At 35.9% G+C, this 21,577-nt stretch overlaps 1 protein-coding gene across 3 annotated transcripts in view; it reads left to right on the forward strand.

Moving 5' to 3' along the window:
* LOC107692367 (protein WWC3-like) overlaps nt 1-18,759 on the forward strand; it is a 61,496-nt gene extending 42,737 nt beyond the window's left edge. The window contains exons 6-23 of one of the 3 annotated variants that reach the window (XM_016491369.1): nt 4,640-4,769; nt 5,784-5,915; nt 6,063-6,136; nt 8,024-8,272; nt 9,046-9,135; nt 9,925-10,475; nt 10,818-10,938; nt 11,727-11,807; nt 11,924-12,010; nt 12,146-12,341; nt 12,553-12,726; nt 13,790-13,890; nt 14,009-14,156; nt 15,668-15,832; nt 16,212-16,304; nt 16,404-16,637; nt 17,898-18,025; nt 18,118-18,759. In XM_016491369.1, the coding sequence (XP_016346855.1) occupies nt 4,640-4,769; nt 5,784-5,915; nt 6,063-6,136; nt 8,024-8,272; nt 9,046-9,135; nt 9,925-10,475; nt 10,818-10,938; nt 11,727-11,807; nt 11,924-12,010; nt 12,146-12,341; nt 12,553-12,726; nt 13,790-13,890; nt 14,009-14,156; nt 15,668-15,832; nt 16,212-16,304; nt 16,404-16,637; nt 17,898-18,025; nt 18,118-18,184 (2,821 nt within the window). In that variant the 3' untranslated portion in view covers nt 18,185-18,759. Of the gene's footprint in view, nt 1-4,639; nt 4,770-5,783; nt 5,916-6,062; nt 6,137-8,023; nt 8,273-9,045; nt 9,136-9,924; nt 10,476-10,817; nt 10,939-11,726; nt 11,808-11,923; nt 12,011-12,145; nt 12,342-12,552; nt 12,727-13,789; nt 13,891-14,008; nt 14,157-15,667; nt 15,833-16,211; nt 16,305-16,400; nt 16,638-17,897; nt 18,026-18,117 lie in introns of all 3 variants that reach the window. The other 2 variants (XM_016491367.1, XM_016491366.1) reach the window with 2 other exon arrangements.
* Nucleotides 18,760-21,577: the final 2,818 nt, after the last annotated feature.

Below are 21,577 nucleotides of genomic sequence, written 5' to 3' on the forward strand. Positions count from 1 at the left end.
TCCGGTGCGTGAGGTGTGTACGCGCTCTGGCGTAGTTTACGTTAATGGGTGTGTTGATATCCAGCCGAAGACCAATCAACCATGACTTCAGGCGAGCAGGCTCAGAAGTTGGGAATACGTGGAAAGTCACCACTCCCGAATGAGTTTGCGCGAGAGAACATAATCTTTTAGTTTTAAGTCGGTTTGAACAATCCGGATAAGCGCAAGTAAGTACCATTTTGATTAGCCGTCGTACCTACAATGACTGTGCACTGTGTAAACAATGAGTGACGTATACATGCGAGAGATCACTTCCGGCACTTGCGTAAACTACGCCAGAGCGCGTACACACCTCACGCACCGGATGCCGTGCGCACACCCAAAGACAGTTGGACATAGTGGTGTAAACAAAACAAAGTCACCTACATCTTGGATGCCCTGGGGGTAAGCAGATAAACATCAAATTTTCATTTTTGGGTGAACTATCCCTTTAAATGCTGTACTTTTGAACTTTCTATTCATCAAAGAATCACAAAAATATTAAGCAGCACAACTGTTTTCAACATTGATAATAATGACAAATGTTTCTTGAGCACCAAATTAGCATATTAGAATGATTTCTAAATGATTGTGCCACATTGAAAACTTCAGCTTTGCCATCGCAGGAAGAATTTACATTTTAAAATATAATAAACTACAAAAGTTATTTTAAATTGTAATAAAATTTACAATATTTTTGTTTTACTGTATTTTTGAGCAAATAAATGCAACCTAAGAGTGTAATAGACTTCTTTTAAAAAAAATTCCCAACCCCAAACTTTTCAGTGGTAGTGTATAGCTTTCGTAAGGAGCAACCAAAGAGTTGCTGTGAAAACTGTCCAAGTGCATCTGAATTGGGTCAGTGTTTGTAGTAATCGTCACCGTTGAGTGATTGTGGCACAAACAGACACACATCAACCCAAACAGACATTCTCTTTCAGTTTCAAGGCAGTTGTATCTTCCGTTAAAGTAGATAAAAAGTAGAAAAGATGGAAATACCATTGCTTTCAAGGCAGGAAAAAAAATAGTTTTAAAGTTTTAGGTAAGTTTTGTTTTTATGCTTTGGTTAAGAGCTTTAAGTTTTTTATATACCAAATACCAAAATATTACAAATCCTACATGCAGATATTAGAAAATACATCACAGCAGGTGGTCACATTTTGAATGGTGAGATACATTGATAAATTGATACATCTTATAATTGTAGCTCAGTAGGAGCCCAATTTTTCTTTAATAGTATAAAGTTATTTTATATTATATATTATCTCACAGTATTTGTGTGAATAATGAATGGCTACAAAACAAAGTGTGAATGGAGTCATATGTTTAACATTTAGGCAAAATTAATTTCTGAAGTTAATTTGGGTTGACACTTTTTTAAACAAACCCTACCCAAAGTGTGAGAATTATTAATAGCTGTTTTGCTAGCACTCCAGTAATATTTAGCCAGAGTTCTTCATTTAGACAAAGTGGTCTTTATAGTTAGTATGGCTAGCTAGTGCATTCAGGGCTAATTTCTGCCCTAATTTCACTATTATTCAGTTCAGTGGAGCAGCAAACCAAACAATTACTAGATACCAAACCTTAAAAAACAATCCAAATTAATTACCTGCTTCGTGTCTGACTAAATGTATTGTTCTCATACTGTTTGTCAATGCTAAAATAGAACAGAATAGTATTTAGGGTGCTGTGTTTAAATAACCAGTGGAGCTGTTTGTTGGCTGTTCTGTAATGTTTGTGTAGCATTTTTCATGAATTTATGATCCAGGAATGTGTGTGGGGAATTTTACCTAAACCCACCTCAGGAAGAGGATGCACCAGTTGACTGTGGGTTGCCAAGGCAGGAAAAGCTCAATAAGCAGAGAAAGAGTGAGAGTCCAGAGTAGAGAGAGAGAGAGAGAGATTGAGGAGGGATGAGGAGAGGGCAAAAAGTGCTTGAAAGCATTTTGAAAAACACAAAGATATCTGGCAGCGAATTCCTCTCTGCTTCCTGCATCCCAGTGAGGGCCCTTATCTCTTAGATAGAACACAACTCTTCTTGCTCCCAGAATAGCAAGATTAACTCTTTACTCAGCACTTTAAGAAAATAAAAGCTCCCTCTGTACATGACTTATCAGGCTCTATTAAAGGGATAGTTCGCCCAAAAATGAAGACTCTGCCATCATTTACTCAAACAGTTGCTGGTAGCCCTTGACTTCTAGAGTATGGAAAAAAATACTATGGAAGTCAATGGCTACCAGCAACTGTTTGGTTACCAGCGTTCTTCAAAATATATTATTTTGTTGTTCAACAGAAGAAGTAAATTCATACAGGTTTGGAACAGCATGAAGGGTGAGTAAATAATTTTTTTGGGTGAACTATCCCTTATAGTATATATATAAGTATATAGTGTAACCCTTATAGTTCCTAATAAGCACACTACATTGGTTAAACTTATTTGGTGAAGCGTATTACTCAAAGTTGAACTGTTTAATTAATAAAGATGAGCATATTGCCTTTATTTGGCACAAAGGTGGTCTTAAACAGTACACCATGTATCTTATGACTTTAGGTAACCTAATTTTATCAGTTTATACCAAAACCTGAGTGTAGGTGAGAGAATAATCCTAATTTAATACCCACTTTATAAGAAATGTGTTCACATATCTACAGGAAAACATATTAAACTTAAATTTGGATGGTATTAATAAGGTCACATTATCCCTCCCCTTTCATCCTGTCTTTTTCTCTTTCTACATCTTACAAACTAGCAGCCAGCATGTCTGTTCTGTGTCACCAGCCAGTCGTGCGCTGCGGTATTGGGGTGGATGGGGTGGGCAGATGTCCGTAATAGCCTGGCAGACTTGGGTCCTGGTCAGGCAGGGCTCTGAAAGGTTGGAGGTTTGAAGGGGGGGGAAACAAAGCCCTGCTTGTGTGGAGAGGAGGAGAGGAAGAGGCAGGGCAGGCAAGCTGACAGTACCTGCTGTTGAAGGAGGGTGGCCTGCAGGAAGTGGCCTATGGCAGGAGCTCAGGCTCTACGCCAGAGACACGCTGATGTAAAAGACATGCTTTACGCAGTCTCTCTCGCACTCCCGTGAATATAACCATCAATTTCAACACTTTCAATATCATATATTTCATTTATTATAATTTCATGTCCATTATCATCTGTATGAAAGCTATAGATGTTATCGTTTTTACCGTTCAATAGTATATTGAGAGGCAAACTATTTCATAATGCTTTCCTGTGCAAATTGATGTACAATGAGGCATTGAAAGGCATTTTTATAACTTTTTTGTAGCTAGTTTAGCTGGTTGTTTCTGTTTCTAGAATGGCATCCTGTTTCTATGCCCAACATTTCAGGCATTACACTCCGGAGGATATATATCCCACAGTGCTTTGGTGCTTTAGAAGGCAGACATTCCCCGACGGGAGGGTTTTAGTGTGGTGCTCTCCAGTTTCACTTGCCTAATTATTATGCCTTTGAGACTAGAAGCTGGTTTAAGTTAAAACAACATTATTCCAACATGGATGAATGGTTAACCAGTCTGTTAGACACGAGGCAAGTTTTAATAAATCTAAGATCACATTTACCACTGCCATCTCTCACAGTTTCTCTTCAAAAGCAATAGTCAGATTTTTTTCCTCTCTCTTTAAAGGGGTCATATGATGTTGCTAAAAAGAACATTATTTTGTGTATTTGGTGTAATGAAATGTGTTTGTGTGGTTTAAGGTTCAAAAAACACATTATTTTCCACATACTGTACATTATTGTTTCTCCTCTATGCCCCGCCTTTCTGAAACGTGTCTATTTTTACAAATCTCATCGGTCTGAAAAGCGAGGTGTGCTCTGATTGGCCAGCTATCCAGTGCGTTGTGATTGCACGACATGGCGGCAGCGGCGGCGGTGGCAGCAACAATAAAGTTACGCCATCTTTCTTTGCGTGAACATTTGGGCGGCGTTATGCAAATCTTCCCACATCGTGACGTAGACATGTGGGGGCGTGTTTAAACGAGGCATTTTAGGAGGGCGTGGACCAGTCTTAACTTTTATAAAGAATATCTCTTTGGGTTTGAGAGGGATCTTATCTATTCACGAACAGCTTGTAACACTTCAAAGAGAAAGGAAAACTTGAAATCGCATCATATGACCCCTTTAACATTCTCACACAATACTGTATGACTTCGATGGTGGTATATTAACTTTGTGTCGAGCAGTGAGGTTGGATTGGCTCTGGTAGAGTAACACCGTTTGGCGTAAATAAACACTGATGTCATTGCTAGTTTAATTCTTTATAATTAGTTCAGCTGCACAAGGATTCTTTAAACCATATGTAGATGTTTATTAGCATACATTTCCAGGTGCAGACAGTGCACAGCCATGGAGAATGGAACACAATGTCAGTCTACATTTAGACTCATCGGTGCTGCAACAAATATTCTTTCACTGGAAATGATGGCATATGTCTAGTGCTTGATTTGATCTGCTAGATCTCCAATGCATTATTGTGTGTAAGAAAGAAACCTGTGTATTTGTATTTTCTATTCTATTCTTTTCTGCTCACTGTGCCCCATTAACAATTCATGTCAGCAGATTAACAACATGGCTGATGTTTTTTTCTTGTGTGTTGTCTTGAGCAGAATTGACCGGAAGATGTCCAGCAGTCAGACCAATTACAAACTAGATGAAGCACAGGCCATCTTCAGCGAGCTGCGCAGCATTAAAAAGGCCATCAGCACCGGCGAGAAAGAGAGGCAGGACCTCATCCAGGTTAGACAGACCCAAATCCATCACCTTCATAGATTTTTCCTTGAATTGGAAAAATGTTTTTATATATACTGTATATACAGTATGTATGTATTCTTATATTTTTATACTTTTAAAAATATATTTTTTTATAATTTAATGGCAAGGTAAGTTAACACAAAATGTAGTGTTATAAATTTATATAAATAAAAAATATATATTTAAATACAAAAAAATAGATTTACAATGTTAATAATTGATGAACTACATCATCACAGTATTGTTTTGGCAAACTCTTATTCAGTTCAGCTCTTTTCTGGTGTGTAATACCCACTTTTCAGAATGCAGTTCAGAATTCCTAATGGATAAAAGTTCTGTTTTCCATTTTTTTTATTCCTCGTTGAAAATAATGATTCACTCGGAATTGTTGTTACAGAAGTAAAATGTATTGCAGGCAGAAATTCATGTCAGTGTTATTTTAATATCACTGAGATTCTGTTGTAGTTTTTATTGATATTTATGTTAGTTTTTATTGTTATATTTTCAATTTATAATTTAAAAGTTTTATTAATTTTGAACTAAAATTTTTTGTCACATATATTATTATTTTTTTAATATTTCTATATAGTTTTTATTATTTTTCTTTACGTTTTAGTTTATTTTAGTGCATCAAGTTAAACTAAATGAAAATTTGAAATGTTGCATTGGCAACTAACTGAAATAAAAAAAAAAGTTTAAGTTTCTTATTTCATTTTATTTCAGTTAAAATTTAGTTTATTTCAGCTAGCAAAAGTTTTCTTATGGTTTTAGTCTTTAGTTAGTATGGTTTTAGTTTAGTTGTCTCTGTGTACTGAGTGCATCAATAATCGCTGAATAGATATTGATATGTCCCATAATATGTTAATCATTTCAACACCTTCAGCTCCCTCTCAAATATCTTTTATTTTAAGAGGTGCTGCCATCTTGTGTTCACAAGTGATCACTGAGAACTTCTGTTATGAATATCTCTTTAATTTGTTATAATTTTGTTGTGCACAGAGCCTGGCCAAGCTGACGCTGAACTTCTGTGACTCCATTAATGAGGTGGCCAACAGTGCTGAAACCCTCGGTGACTCCTGTAGTGTGCAACAATACACAGAGACTGGCTGCCAGACTGATCTGATGGGAGAGGTTTGTCAGGATTTTGTTGTTGTTGTCATTGTTTTACAACTGAAGTTTCAGTTATTTTATATTTGACATTATAATTTTGTGTCATCACAGAGATACATTTACAATCATCATGCTCAATAATTAATAACGGTATTTTCTCTCTTACAGTTTGGCACCCAGGAGTCATCACTGCTTGCAGACAGAGTCAAACTCAGTTGGCAGTATGAAGAGGCTAAGAAAAAGTAAGTGGATTTGCAAATATGCACTGCATACCTATTATGAACAACAGACATATAGCATACTGCATAACAGTCTGGTGCTGGAGGTAAAATTCAATTTATTTTCTCTACAGAGAAATAGATTTTTATGAATAACCTATAAACCCTTTAAAACAGACCTACCATGAGCTTTCAGGTTGTTAAAATTTAGTATGTGCATATGTATATAAAGTATGTACAGAATTCAAAATTCACTGTGGTTTCAGCATCATTTAAAAAAAAAAAAAAATGTCTTTGCAGTGCAAATGCATAATGTATCATAATGTTAAGTACACTGTCTTTCACTTTTTTCTTTAATTAAAAACTTTTTTTTTTGCTTCAAATTTATAATGTTGTGATTCATCTTGGAGCTGGTTGTTTTGGTTTATGGCTTAGAATTTTTTGACAAATTTCTCTAAATCCCAAAATATTTTTTTTTCCTGAACCTGGGCTGCCAAAAAAAGTTGGTGGTCACTGTGGTGAGAGGTTGTTGTTGTCATATGGCATTGTTAAGGGGTGTTCTGACAGTTGCTAGGTGGTCAGATACTGGCCAGTATCTATATGATATTCTGGTTACTAAATATGCATGGAACCTGATGTTATTATATGAATTTCCACCCATTTTTCATCTACTGTGTAAAAAATAATTCAGATTACTATGAAAATTGTATCACACCTCTCAATATCACCTGATTTCAATCATGTGATTTCAAGAAGCCGAAGTAGTTGACCAAGGAACTTCTATTCAGGCTGGCTGTGATTCCTGAAAGTATAGTCATGTGCCTTGTCCACTGCCTTTAAGGGAAACCCTGTCTGGATTTGCTGGATTAGTGGTTTGTATTAAAGTAGAGTGGTGGATTGATGTGGCATACATTGCACTTGGAATCTTCTATATATTTGAGGAGGAACTGATGCTGTAGCTTTTGGCCTCTCTGTTGTAACAGTGGCTCCATGCAAACCTTTTTACAAGATGCATGTTTCCATGGCAACAGAGCTGGCCGTAAAGTGCCAGGTATGACATCAGAGAGAGAGAGAGAAAGTGAGGGGGAAAAGAGAGTGAGTTGAGAGAGGACAAAGCTGTGGAAACTTGCATGCTCTCTGAGTCACAATATCTGAACTCAAAAAGTGCAGAAACACAATTTCTCATGTCAAACATAAAGCTGCAGTCTCTGTCTGTTCTTTAATGTTTTTGCCAGCACTTTTACACCCTCACACACATAGACATATTCACAATATTACATTCTGTTCATGCCATTATTCCTATATACCATTATAATATTATTTATCTATTTTACTATTTTTTTCTTTCCAGTTTTAAAATATTTTTTTCAAAGATCCAACAAAAACGGTAATATTGTGAACTATTACAATTTAAAATGACCTTTTATTTTAATATATTTTAAAATGTTTTCAGTATCACATGATCATTCAGAAATCATTCTAATATGCAGATTTGCTGCTCAAGAAACATTTATTATTATTATTATTTAAACCAGTTGTGGAGCTTAATATTGTTTTTTTTATATTTAATTGTACTATTTTAATACTGTTTCAGGATTCTGATGAATAGAAGGTTCAAAAGAGCAGCATTTATTGAAAAAAAGTAATTTTTGTAACAATGTAAAAGTCTTTACTGTCACTTATGATCAAATTTAATGCATCCTTGTTGAATGCAATTGTTTGTTTGTTTTTTTTCAATAAAAAAATCTTACTAACCTCAAACTTTTGAACATTAGTATGATTAGTATTGAATTTATTTAATACAAATCATGTGTAGCCTATGTGAACACAATCCTCTCATCATGTGTTTTATTTGATTTGCTCTTGCGTGTATCTGCTTACAGACATTAAAATTGATCCCTTGTCTCTCAGGATGTCCAGTATTCAGCATCAGTTGGCTCAGTTGGACAGTGAGAGCTGGTCTGGACGAGCAGAAGCCGATCGGGATTGGGACTGTCTGCAGCTGCTGCGGGAGAAGGAGGCCCTACTCCAGGAGATCACTCTACTTAGCCAGCAGCAGCACTCCCCAGACACGCTGCTTCAGCTGCAGGAGGAGAAACGCAGGCTGGAGGAGGAGGTGCAGAAAGCCCAGAGTGTCCAGAGCCAGGGAGCCAATCAGAGGTCTGCTTTATTTCTTCATACACAGTCATGTCTGTGGAATAGAGTAGACTTGTTAGATTTTGTAGATGTTTAAGCATGTGTAGTCTTCTAAAAGAAAACTGATCAAGTGTATCTCAATTTGTGAATTCTGAGGGATTGTGAAGGGCTACTTGGCAGGTTCGATGCGAAAAAAAGAAAATTTGCACTAGCATGGCAGTAAAGAAAAGCATGTCCCGTAAACATAATATACCTCCACTCAAAACATGGTGGGAGAATTATGTATTTGCTATCAGGAAATCTTGCAAACAAAATAGTTCAGTAAAAGTTTTGTAGATGCCCGCAGAGGTAAATAAGGGAGCCCTAATTTCCCCACTGAGCAAAGCAGATGTACTTGTTCCAGCTCTGATCTGCTCATTATGAGCGTCTTAGATCTGAGACCTCAGCTGAGACATATAGGGGTTGTTTTGCCAGGTGCCACCTGCATGTTTTTCTGTCATGTTATGGATATTGATCCATTTCTTTTTGTGACATTAGGAGCCATAAAATGGTAAAATTAAATTTTCTTATGATGGTGAAAATTAAATTACATAAATCTTATACCACAATAGTCTTCTTCCGCAAACTATGCGCTTAAATCATTCCCACTTTTGCACAATGAACAATTGAACATATTAACATTTGTGATCTACAGTCTATGATTCTGTGAGATCAAGCAGACATCAAATGGTTGGTTAAATCCGACTGACTGTATTTATTAAATGTGGTAAATCTGTATCATAATGTGTGTTGTGTAGGATATTACAGCAGGAGAAGAGGAATGCACTTATGAGGCAACTTGAGGAAGCCACCCGTATCACCACCTATCTACACTCTCAGCTGAAGAGGTACATCACACACACGACCTGAACGCCCTCATACAAACTTGATTCAGAAAGCATAACTCAAAACTAGGGCTGTCTGTTTGACACACTTATTTAGTACAATTAACTGAATTTATAATCTATGAACTATATAATATAATATAATAATATAAAGTAATTTTATCAGGACAAACTTTTAAGGACTTATTTATGGACCCAGAAAACTGTTTACAACTTTAATCAAAAGTACATTAAAAGAATCTTTATAGAATTGTGCTTAATCTTGCCTTTTTTTGTGTACTTCAAATTTAAAGAATAAAAGGTTTGTTTTTATTATATTGTATTTATGATATGATGTTGTTGAATGTTTCATTTGTATCTGCCATGTAATAATGTAGTAATAGATGAAGCTGATATAGCAATAAATTTAAATACAACATTAATACGTTGTTTAATAATATAAAAATAAATATACATGTATATTAATTATAAAATGGTATTTTAAAAAGGATGGATTGCTTTGGATTGTAAGCCACCAATATACTTATGTTCAACAAAAATTGACATTTGACTTTTGAAGCCTCTTTTCTAAAGCTTTATTATCATTTGTCGTTTTTCACAGCAAATGTTGATACAGTATACAGTGTGATTATTGAGACTGATTTAAACAACCAGCATATCAAATAATATATATTTTTGAATATGAATATATCATCAATTGACAGCCATAATGAAAAGATGAAAACACAAAGACAAATACAGGATGTCTAACCACGTCGAACCCAAAATGACCATCTCTGTCTGTGTGTGCAGCCTGTCAGCCAGTAATCTGACTGTATCCTCCAGCAGTAGCCGTGGCTCTTTAGCTTCCAGTCGTGGCTCTTTGGCATCCAGCCGTGGTTCTCTCAGCTCCATCAGCTTCACTGACATCTACGGCCTGCCCCAGTATGAACGAACAGAAGGCAGCTCTGATGTTCTGGACCCATCTTTCCGCTACCTTCTCCCCTTGGAGACCCACAGCAGGGATGGTTCAGCCTTCGGCCCAAAACGGTCCCACGACACACCACAGTCTCTCACCTCTCTCTCTTCTCGGTCCTCGCTCTCCTCGCTCTCCCCTCCCAGCTCCCCCATGGACACCACCTACCACTCGGCCCCCCAGGACTGCCCTCTGGCCCAAATGACAGAGGAGTACATGGAGGTGGCCAGCAGGGGTCTGCTGGCTGAAGGACTACGGAATCAGACTCAATCTCAGCAGCATACTACTCTTCCTGGGGAAGGGGAAGTGGGAATCCCAGCCACTGCACACCTCCTGGAGGGGAAGAGCCATAGAGATGGAGTTCTCCAAGGAACACACAGCTCCACAGGTGATGAATAGCAAATTGCAACTGACTGATCAGTTGATTTAAAATATTTAATTGCAGTTAATTTAATTTTTTTCATAATTGACATGTTAAGCCATTAGGTTCATTTCTAAGGATAGAAAACCGAATAAAAGATGTAATTATTGTTCATTTAAAATGTTTAGAAATAAAAGTTTAAAAATATCAAATTTTTGGAAATAATAATGTCATATTGAATAAATGTTAAAAAAAAACAACAACAGCTTTAAACATTTAATCACACTGTTCTAATAAAAAAAATAATAATTTCCTGTTTTTGTGTGTGTGTGTGTGTGTGTGTGTGTGTGTGTGTGTGACTATGTATAGGAGTGACCCTGCGCTGTAAAAGTGCAAGTAGGACCAGCAGAAGAGCAAGACGAGTGTCTGCAGGAGTAAATGAAGACATTTTGGCAACAGACAGTGGGGTGTTTGAAGCGTGGAGCAGAAGGTGAGAGAAGATTCTGCAATAAAGATAAAAACTTTAAACTGATAGTTCACCAAAAAAACAAACAAAAAAAAAAACAAATTCTGTCTTCCGTTCACTCACCCTCATGTTGTTCCCAAACTATATAGGAAAGTATATATTATAAAAGAAAAAATACTATTAAAGTTGTCTTTGTATAATAATACTCACTGTATCTCCATAATCCCTCAATTATTGGACATTTTTAAATTAACCAATATTGTTAATATTTTAATAAAAAATATTTTAATAATCATCCCATTGGCCTGTACCTACTTTAGAATGTGTTAAATATGCATTATTTTTATATCTTCACACTATTGTGAAGATATAAATAGTATCTACAGAATATTGTTCAAAAGATTGAGGTCAGTAAGATTTTTTTTGAAAGAATTAATACTTATATTTAGCAAGGATGTATTGTTTAAAATTGAAAATAAAGACTTTTACACTGTTACAAAATATTTCAATTTTACAAGAATAAATTATATTTTAAAATAAATTCAAATAGAAAGCATTTATTTTAAATTGTAATAATATTTTACAATATTACAGTTTTTACTGTATTTTTGATCAAATAAATGCAGCCATGGTGAGCATAAGACACTCTTTCAAAAAGAGAGTAAGAGAGAAAGAGAAAAAGATAAGAAATGTACTTGAACATAATTGAAGGGTAATGTAATTGACCGGTATTGTATATATACCTGAATGCAGTTAAATTTAGTTGTTTTAGTGCTATAATTATTAATAAATGTCTAAATGTCTTTTTCCAGTAGGACAGAGGAATCAGAAGAAGTCAGTTTTACTCAAGATGTCCCAGCCTCAGATCCAGTTCAGATTCAGATTGGTCTTCTGTAAGCACCACACACGCTCATACTCATACCTGCCTCTCATTCCCTCATCATAATGTACCAAATCACTATTAACCATTAATTTGCTCGTTCATCTGCTCTGGGCTGTTCTCTTACAGATATGATTCGAATGGCATGTTTTTGCTGCTGCATGTCCTTCAGATGAGAAATTTAAGCAAGGCCACTGTTAGAGATGGATGCAAAGTGTAAGTAGTCCCATCAGCTTTCCACGAATACACTCATCCTTCTCTACTGCAGTGATATCCTCTGCAGAAACAATTTATGCACACATACACATTGACGTTCACAAGTAGCGTTTTCTCCTTGTTTGTCTCTCTCAGAATTGTGAAGGTTCATGTTCTCCCGGTGGACTCCAGTCGGCCCTGCATATATTACTGCTGTAAGGCCCAGGAGCCTCAATCTCTTCTCAGCTTTAATGAGGGCTTCCGGATCCCCCTGAGTGCTGGAGGCCCCGGGGGCCATGCATTACAGTTAAACCTCTGTGCTGTAGGACCCCTCGCCCAGGAGGAGCTACTGGTTAGACTAAAATTCACTCAATTCATTATTATGCAGATAATATAATTAGCAATAAAACGTTTTGTATGCAAATGCAAATTAGAAGTAGTTTTGGACCCCACTGCATGTACAAAAAGAGCATTTAAAGTTGTTGAAATGTGTTTTCTGCCTTAGCTTTAGTGTTTATATGGCTATGAGATGCTAAACTGACCCGTATCTGTTTGTGGCTCAGGGCTCTGCTCACGTCTCGCTGACAGACTGTGCAGGCAGCACTGAAATGCTCTTCCAGTGGCTTAAAGTGCATATCCACAACACAGAGAACCACAGGCCTGAGCACAGATGCCACAGTCAACCCAACCGCATCATGGATGAAGAGGAGAAGAGCGAAGGGCAAGGCAAGCTGGAGGTGAGCTGACAGCACTGGAGACTTTTCTTCATCTGGCTAAAGCATTATCAGAGATTACTGAAGATCCACTGAAGATCTCTCTCTTAAATGAAATTGTTCGTATGAAACTGCGCATATGGCATGCAGAGAATTTGTTCCCATGTTTTAGTTCAGTCATGGCCTCAATTTGCTGCCCTACACAAAATGCAATAATACACCAACCATCTTCTCAAATTTGTGATGAGAATAGTTTGTGTTGAGAAAAAAAAAAACAGGAATTAAAAAAATTATAATAATAATCATTAGCACAGATAAATAATTTATAATAAACACTGCTATATTCCTCGAAAAAATAAGAATTGCCAATTTTGATTTCATTGCGACTAAAGTCTTCCAGGAGTTTTCTGACAAGAAAAGCTCTATCGTCTTAAAGCAAAGAAATTAAGACAACCATAAATAGGCCTGTCGCAATAATCAATATATCGACTTATCGCACAATATATGTACATGACCTCAATCATTTTTGGTGACGCAATATATCGCCCATTATATTTACTTAAAAATGAATGTCACCATGTTTTCACAACAAAAAGTTGTTATCGTGACAGGCCTAACCATAAACAATAATATTGTAATTTACCGTTTTTACAAATTATTTAATAATAATAATATACTTTTTAATATTAGTTCAGTAGTGTTATTGCAATAGTAATATTTAGTCTTCATTCATTAAATTTGTATAATTCTAATGATAATAAAAAAAAATATATATATTACTGTTAATAATAAATGATTATTATTTATTGTTATTATTATTAGATTGAATGGGGGAAATTATATTTTCCTTTTTTTTTTGTTCTTAGATGATGACATGGCTGTTTAATGCAAAAATATTTTATGCCAATGTTTATAAAGATTTTGTGAACAAACAGAACAATGTTTAAAGCAGTTTTTACACTTTACAAGAGAAATCAACCTACAAAACGACTGGTTTTTAGTTGGCTCTGCATATTTAGTTAAAAATAACAACAACAAAATCAAACATAACATCAAAAATATTTTTTCTCTGCCTACTTTCGAATAGGTGTCTGTGGTGGCTCATTTGGAGGAGATGAAGAAAGAGTTACAGAGGAGTGAAGAGGAGCTGGAAAGAAAGGAAGAGCAAGGAGAATCAGTTTCTGAGAGGTCCACACACTCATTGTCTTTCTATAAACCAATAAATCTTTGAGCTTATGGCTGTAAGAGCACTTATATCAGATGATGTTCCAGAGTTTGTGTGTTCTAACTGCTGTGTGTGATTCAGGAGTTGGCAGGCTGAGTCAGTGGACAGCGGCTGCAGTAACAGTACAGCGTTTGTCATTCCCTGTCCTGAGAGTCTTTGCGGTGAAGGTATCTGCCTGAACTCTGTGAGACGCTGTCTCCAGCCTGCAGAGACAAATCCAATAGTAAAGGTATTGTGAAGTGTTACAGAAGTCAAAGCAACTGTATGAATTCTCCTCTTATTGAATTGATAAGAAGTTCTTTAAATACAAGCTATACATTTCTGCTCTTAAACACTGTGGTTTGCTTGTCTGTTAAAGTTCTATTATAATTACTAAAAATGTTTCGTTTACACACTCAGGATGTTCAAATAATACTTTGTTGTAATTCACACAGCATCAAACAAAAAAAATTCAAACTTTTTTTTTTTCGAGATTTTCTTTGAGACTTACACTGCTGGTCAAAAGTTTGGGGTTAGTAATATTTTTGAAAAGTGTTTGATCAAAAATGAAATGGTAATATTGTGAAATATTATTACAAATTAAAATACCTATCATATTTTAATATATGATATATTCCTGTGATGGCATTACTCCATTCTTCAGTGTCACATGATCCTTCAGAAATCATTCTAATATTTGGTGATTTTTTTTTGATGCTCAAGAATTTCTTATTATTATCATCAATGCTGACTACATTTGACTTTTTTTTTTTTTATGAATTCAAAACAGCAATTTCTTAAAGGTCCCTATAAATGCTTAGAAACACGCAGCGTTACTCTGTGTTGATGTCATTTTAACTGAAACGGGAAGACAGGGCGGGACATATCAAGCAGCCCCGCCCCTTTTTAAAATGGCCAATAGCGTTCGTTTATATCACAGCTTGGGCTAGAGCCGTTCAGAGCCATTGAGCTCCATAAATCCGCATTCGACAGGGTATGCCCACCACAATCTCATCCATATTGCTATAAAATATAGCATTCTGTGTAGAAATCAAATAGCTCAGATTCATTTTGTGGTCTGCGCCGACTCGCGCATGTGATCCGCTCCGTGCTATCGTATCTCTGGACCGGAGCAGAGTGTGTGTGCGGTGCGGTGGTTAGCGTGACAGCGCGAAACCAGACTTCTTTTTTTCCTCAATGGAAAGCATATTTACACTGTTTGAATCGTTCCCTGTCCCCTATATAGTGCACTACGTGCCATTCACTGTACAGAAAATACTAATTCTGTGGACAAGTGACCGATTTCAGCTGCAGCTTCAGCGTCTATTTTATAGTGTAGGGGGCGGGCGCTTCAGCTTCTCATCAAACTTTCTGTCCAATCAAATGCTCTCTAGAATCTGAAGTACGATGTGACGTCAAAAAAAAATGTTGAGCCGTTTTGGCGGAAGTGACGAACTGCAAGCTTTGAACGCTTATATCTTCTAAATGCGAATTTTGTCACTGTTTTGGAGCACACTGCCTTATAGATAACCTTAAGACTAACATATTGATACTAACACCCAAAAAACTTTAATTTTGATTTCATGGGGACTTTAAGTATATTTTTTTTGCAACAATGTAAAAATCTTTACCGTCACTTTTGATCAATTTAATGTATCACTGCTGAATAAAAAAAATAAAATACTTTGCTTTGCAGAAGAGCAATGAACTATAAAATGGATCATTAAACAAATTTATTTTGTGTTTTTGTTTTTCCCATAGGTGGACAAGGCGACCAACACAGAAGGTGTGCTTCCAGAGCCACTGAGAATGCGGCCGAAGGAAAGGACAGGCCGCTGGGGTCACAGCTCACCGTTCATGCGCAGCAGCACAATAGTCAGATCTCAGACGTTTTCACCTGGAGCGCGCAGTCAGTATGTCTGTAGGGTAGGTAGAAACACACACTTCACACACTGTGGATTAGTGGCCAAAGTCTTCAAACACAGTATGAGTCATTTTATATTACAGTAATGATATGTTCCGTGATCCTAATATACAGTAATAGTCACAATAATGAAATTAAGCCACAAAATGTTCTGCATATTAAATAACCCTGTAGCATATATTATTACATGGTCATAACATGTAAAACATTTTGTGGCTTCATTTCATAAATTAATTAATCAAGTAGATTAAAGTTAAACAGTTAAATTAAAAATGATTGGACTCAAACCAAATTATATGATTAGAACAAAATAAATGATAATGATAAACCTTGCATCAATAAAAAAAAACAGCTTTACATGATGTTTTCCCTCCTTCACAGTTGTATAGAAGTGACAGTGATAGCTCTACTCTACCAAAGAAATCCCCCTTTATCAGAAACACTCTAGAGAGACGAACCCTGCGATATAAACAGGTTGGAATGATGACAGTGTTGCTGTTTTACACGCATTTTTATTATTCGTCTTTTGCTCTGGAAGTGTACTTATGTGTCCTTTTTACGTGAACGCAGCAGTCTCGCCACTCCTCTCTGGCTGAGCAGCCCACACGTACCTCTCTGGACCTGGAGCTGGACCTCCAGGCCTGCCGTACACGACAGAGGCAGCTGAGCGAAGAGCTGGCCGCACTGCGGGAGCTCAAACTGCGGCTGGAGGAGCCCATGCAGGGCCCCCGTGGCCCCGCGGACCTTCCTCACTGGGCCCTGCGGGATGAGCATTTCCGAAACCTGCTACGTGAGGCCCAGAGACAGGTACTGCACATATAGATGTCTTTTTTTGCATTCACTCTGACACTTTCCAAATTAACATATTTACAGTTTTACGTGTATATTAATTTGGTAACACTTTGGCTAACATATATGCATTCGTTATGAACAATGAACAATACTTTTACAGTATATATTCATCTAGGTTAATTTCCACATGTGCATTTTTAGCATTTCAAATTGTATACATTTAACATTAGTTATTACTTTTATGAATGAATATAAATTAACAATGGGCAATAGTGTTATTATAAATTAACATTAGTTAATTAATTGCTTGATTAAAATGTAATGTAACAAATTTAATCTCTTGCAAAATGTTACCATTTAAAAGTTTGGAGGCAGTAAGATGTTTTTGTTTGAAGTCTCTTATGCTCACCAAGGCTGCATTTCCAAAATCAAAAATACAGTAAAATGGCAATATTGTGAAATATTACAATTTAAAATAACTGTTTTCTGTATAATTTATTCCAGATGACAAATCAATCATTTAGTTTCAGAAGTAATTTTAATATGCTGATTTGCTGCTGAAGAAACATTACCTTTAATTCTGTAAGATGAAAACAGTTGTGCTGCTTCATTTTTATTTATTTATTTTATTACATTTTTTGGGAAACCATTTTTTTTTTTTCATAAGAACATAAGAATTGTTTTTGTAACAACATAAATGTTTTCACTGTCATTTTGATCAATTTAGGGCATCTTTGCTAAATAAAAGTATTAATTTCTTTAATAAAAAAAAAAAAAGTGTAAAGCTTTTTGGACCCAACATTTTGAATGGTATACATTTTTAAGATGAAGCTGTATAAATGTAACCTTAGTTATATTATGAAGGAACATGAGTTAATAACGAACAATAGTATCTTAAGAATTAACATTGTTTCATTTAATATTTAATTACCTTATGTTCACATTGTACATATTGTAATGTGTTACTGTTAATTAATATTAATTAATTATTCTGTGTAATTTATTATAAATCATACATAATTAAACTGTTGCATTTGGTGTTTTGTCAGTTGATCATTTTCCAAATTTTTGTTTTGAAAATCAGAGTACGTTGGTGGAACACCAATTTACCAGACTTCCTAAGAGAAAATGTACAAAAAGTCTTAAACGCATGCTTTTAAAACTATGACTGACCTAAATAAATAGAGGCAACCATTCTAAGACACTGTGAATTGTAAATTCTATTTAAAATCAATTGATCATTTCTTTCTCTTTTCCCTCATTTCTCTCTCGCAGGCCAAGCAGAGTAGACAGGAGCAGAGGCAGGAGGAAGCTGCTGAGAGGAGGTTACGAAAGGCCTCAAAAGAGGTTTTGCAAATGAGGGGCCAGAGCCACAAAGAGCCCCTCCCTGTGCAGACGTTCAAGTGAGTCATCTCTTACTCGGCAACAAAGCACGTAGGGATCTTGTTGTGACAATTCTGAATAATACTAAATGTATTAATCTTTCCTGCTGCAGAGAGAAGATGGCTTTCTTTACTAGACCAAGATTCAACATCCCGCATCTGCCAGCTGACGACGTGTGAGTGCCCCCTAGGCCACACTATCAAATATGAAGAATCTTGTCTGTTTTGTTTTTTTGTATTCATGCTCATGAAGTAATTCGAATAAAAATGTAGTTATTTCAGCACAAAGATTAAACGTTATTTGATATGCAACATTCGAACGACAGAAAGCTGTACAAAACAAGCGTGTGTGTGGTTGTGCGTGATTGTGAGTGTGTGTGTGTGTGTGTGCGTACGTGTGGTAGTACTAATGAACACGTGCACTTATATTTTATGTAATTATTGACATCTTGGCAATTTTTCCTGCTTGTTTAAAGGAGGAAATAATTGTTTTATAAAAGAACAAAGCATCTTTTTACTCCTGTACGATGTACTTCTGATATTTCGATGTCTACGCTTAAGGCTGGAAGACGGGAACAAAGTCAGTTTAGACACATTCACTGTACTGTAACTTATTTTATAGTACTTTTCCTTGAAGGAAATAAAAATGCTCCCTGCTTTTTAATGTATTTTATAAAGCTTAAAACAAATAGCACTTACTGTAAGTGTTTTTGACGTACAGTAGAATGGAAATTTTGGCTGATTTTGTTTCTGTTACCTGATTCTTTAAAGTTATTTACTTAAAATGTCCCTTTTTGTGATCCGCTTTTGTTGCAGTTGTCATTGTCCCTTGTGCTGTTATTCTATTAAAATTATTAATATTAATTATTACTTGTACTTTTTAATATACAAATATAATTTTGTATGCTGTCTGTGAAAACATCTGCAGTGTTACCTCTCTTATGAGGATAAAAGCATTAATCCGTGAAAGTGCAGCTGATTTTGCAAAATGATCTTTCAAGATCAATATGATTGTTGGTTTGGTTTATTCATTTAGTGTACTGATGTCGGGTTTATAATATGATCTTTAGGTCTTTAAAGGCTTCTACTCCAGATTTTTTTAAATCCAAATTGTCCAGAAGGTGGCGTCCCAAACCTGCTTCTGTGTTTAGATTGTTTTTTTCTTAAAACACCACCAAAACACATGTTGTAGACTACAAAATTGCACACAGTAATCCTTAAATACATATTACTCATCATCCTTTGCTATGTTGTTTCTTTTCCACTATGCAATATTTAACAGCAGGACTATTAATGAACCATTACATGGGGTGATTAAATTAACTTCAGCTAAATATTCCGGTCCACTCTAGCACATTTCCTGGCTTTAAATAGAGGCACAGCAGGTTTAGTTCAAATGCAGCAGATCTGGAACATTAATGAGGTGGAAATCGAAACACTAGAAGCAGGAAGACTGTGCTGTTTGTTTAAAAATAGAGCAAAACTGCTTTTGTAATCAATGATCTTGAAAGCTACACATATGCATAAAACCTCTCATTAAAGAAATTTCCATGGAGAGCTTTGATGGTTTTTTTTTTTTTTACTAAAACCACAAATTAGAGGTGATTATCAAATTGCATTGGTGTTTCTCACAACAGCAGTCAACTGAAATGCATTTATAAATAAATCTGTAGTCTATTGATGATGCTCAATATCAGAAATTACACTAGGTTGTTAATAGCTTGTTGACATTTTACAAAGATGAACTAATATGTGCTTGTTTTGTTCCATAAAGCTACCACTGCAAAATTTGGGGTCAGTAAGATTTTTTTTAATTTTATTTAAAATACTTATTATAAAATCATATACAAAAATATGAAGCAGCACAGATGCCCCTAAATTCAATTTTGCCAACACAGGAATAAATTACATTTTAAAATATATTAAAATCAAAATTTTAATAATATTTCACATTATTTCTATTTGTACTGTATTTCTGAGCAAATAAATGAAGCTTTGTTGAGCATAAGACTTTTTTCAAAAGCATTTAAAAAATGGTAATGTACACAAGGATGAGTAAATCATGACATTATTTTCATTTTAAGGTGAAATTAATATCTGGACAATCGTATCTTTTCAACCACTCAAGGCTCTACTATCTAGTGTTCTTAATGGGTAAAGCAGCTGTTGAGGGAGTATTTTGTTTTCCATCAATCATTCTCCTCACATTCCACTGTGTTAGGAAATCAGAGTGATTTTAGGAAGCCTGGTATGTAAACAGACCTTATCAATTTCTCTTGTAAGCTTATCCATATGTTCAGTGTGTACTGCATTTAATTAGTCCCGTGCTCCATCTTCCCTGTCAGTGGAGCGAGTGACGAACGGCCTCCTGCACCGCATGGAGATTAACATATGATGTGCTCAGCCGCTGGCACAGGCTGAAATACACGGCACGGCTAGGCCGATCTTTCTCTATTTCTGCCAATAAAGCTGTTTTATACAGAAATCCCCAACAGAGACCCTAAAAGGCATGACCCATATTCAGTCTGCTGCAACACCATGTGTTGCAAAACCCCCAGTGGCTTTGTTGCCTGAAATAGTCAATAAATGCAATTAAGTAATGCATATGAATTTGCTGTTGTAATTTAATTAAGTCCTTTTTGTTCCTGTCACTGTCATACCAGATGGTCACCTCTATCCTTTCAAGGATTTGTTGTGGTTGACTGGTGTTAACAAACAGGAAAGAGAATGAATTTGGAGCAATATCAGAAAAGCAGGTGACAAAAAATTGCTCATTCAGGCTTACTGGTCATCCCTTATGAAAATTAGCCATGGTTTTACTACAAATAATACCAAAAAACATGGTTACTATAGTTAAACCATGGTAACAACAAATTAACCATGGTTTTGCTACACTAACCATAGTTGAACCATGGTATTTGTAGTAAAACTGGTTATACAAATGGTAATCAATACACCCCAAAAAAACATGGTTACTAGACTTTTACTACAATAAAACCATGGTTAATTTTCGTAAGGGATGTGTTTTAATAGCTCATTAATATTCCACGACTTAAAGGGTTCTATTATGCTTTTTCCCTTTTTCAACTTTAGTTAGTCTGTAATGTTGCTGTTTGAGCATAAAAAAGGTCTGCAAAGTTACAAAGCCCAAAGTCCAATTCAAAAGGAGCTATTTTATTTAACAGAAATCACTTTTCAAAAACTACAACGAACGACTCGTTTGGACTACAATGCATATTTTCCCGGATTTGTGATATCACAAAGATCGACGAATGGGACGAGACCTGGTCGAGCTGCACTAGAGAAGGCAACGAGTGTTATCACTATGTCGGAGACACGCTAGCTTTCCCAAGGCAGACGAACTTAGAGTGGTTACAATCATCCGGGTTTAAATCGTGCTCAAATTGATTTGATTTTGACACAATATTTACACTGAAGCTGGCAGTGGTAAGGGGCATGTCATTTCCCGACCAGGCGCCAGTGCTGCCAATCACAACATACACTGGCCCAGCTAACCAATCACAGCACATTTCGTATTTCAGAAGGCGGGCCTTCATTTGTTACAGGAACTAT

Source organism: Sinocyclocheilus anshuiensis, unplaced genomic scaffold (genome assembly GCF_001515605.1).
Source record: "Sinocyclocheilus anshuiensis isolate Anshui unplaced genomic scaffold, SAMN03320099.WGS_v1.1 scaffold70, whole genome shotgun sequence".
Taxonomy (NCBI): Eukaryota; Metazoa; Chordata; class Actinopteri; order Cypriniformes; family Cyprinidae; genus Sinocyclocheilus; species Sinocyclocheilus anshuiensis.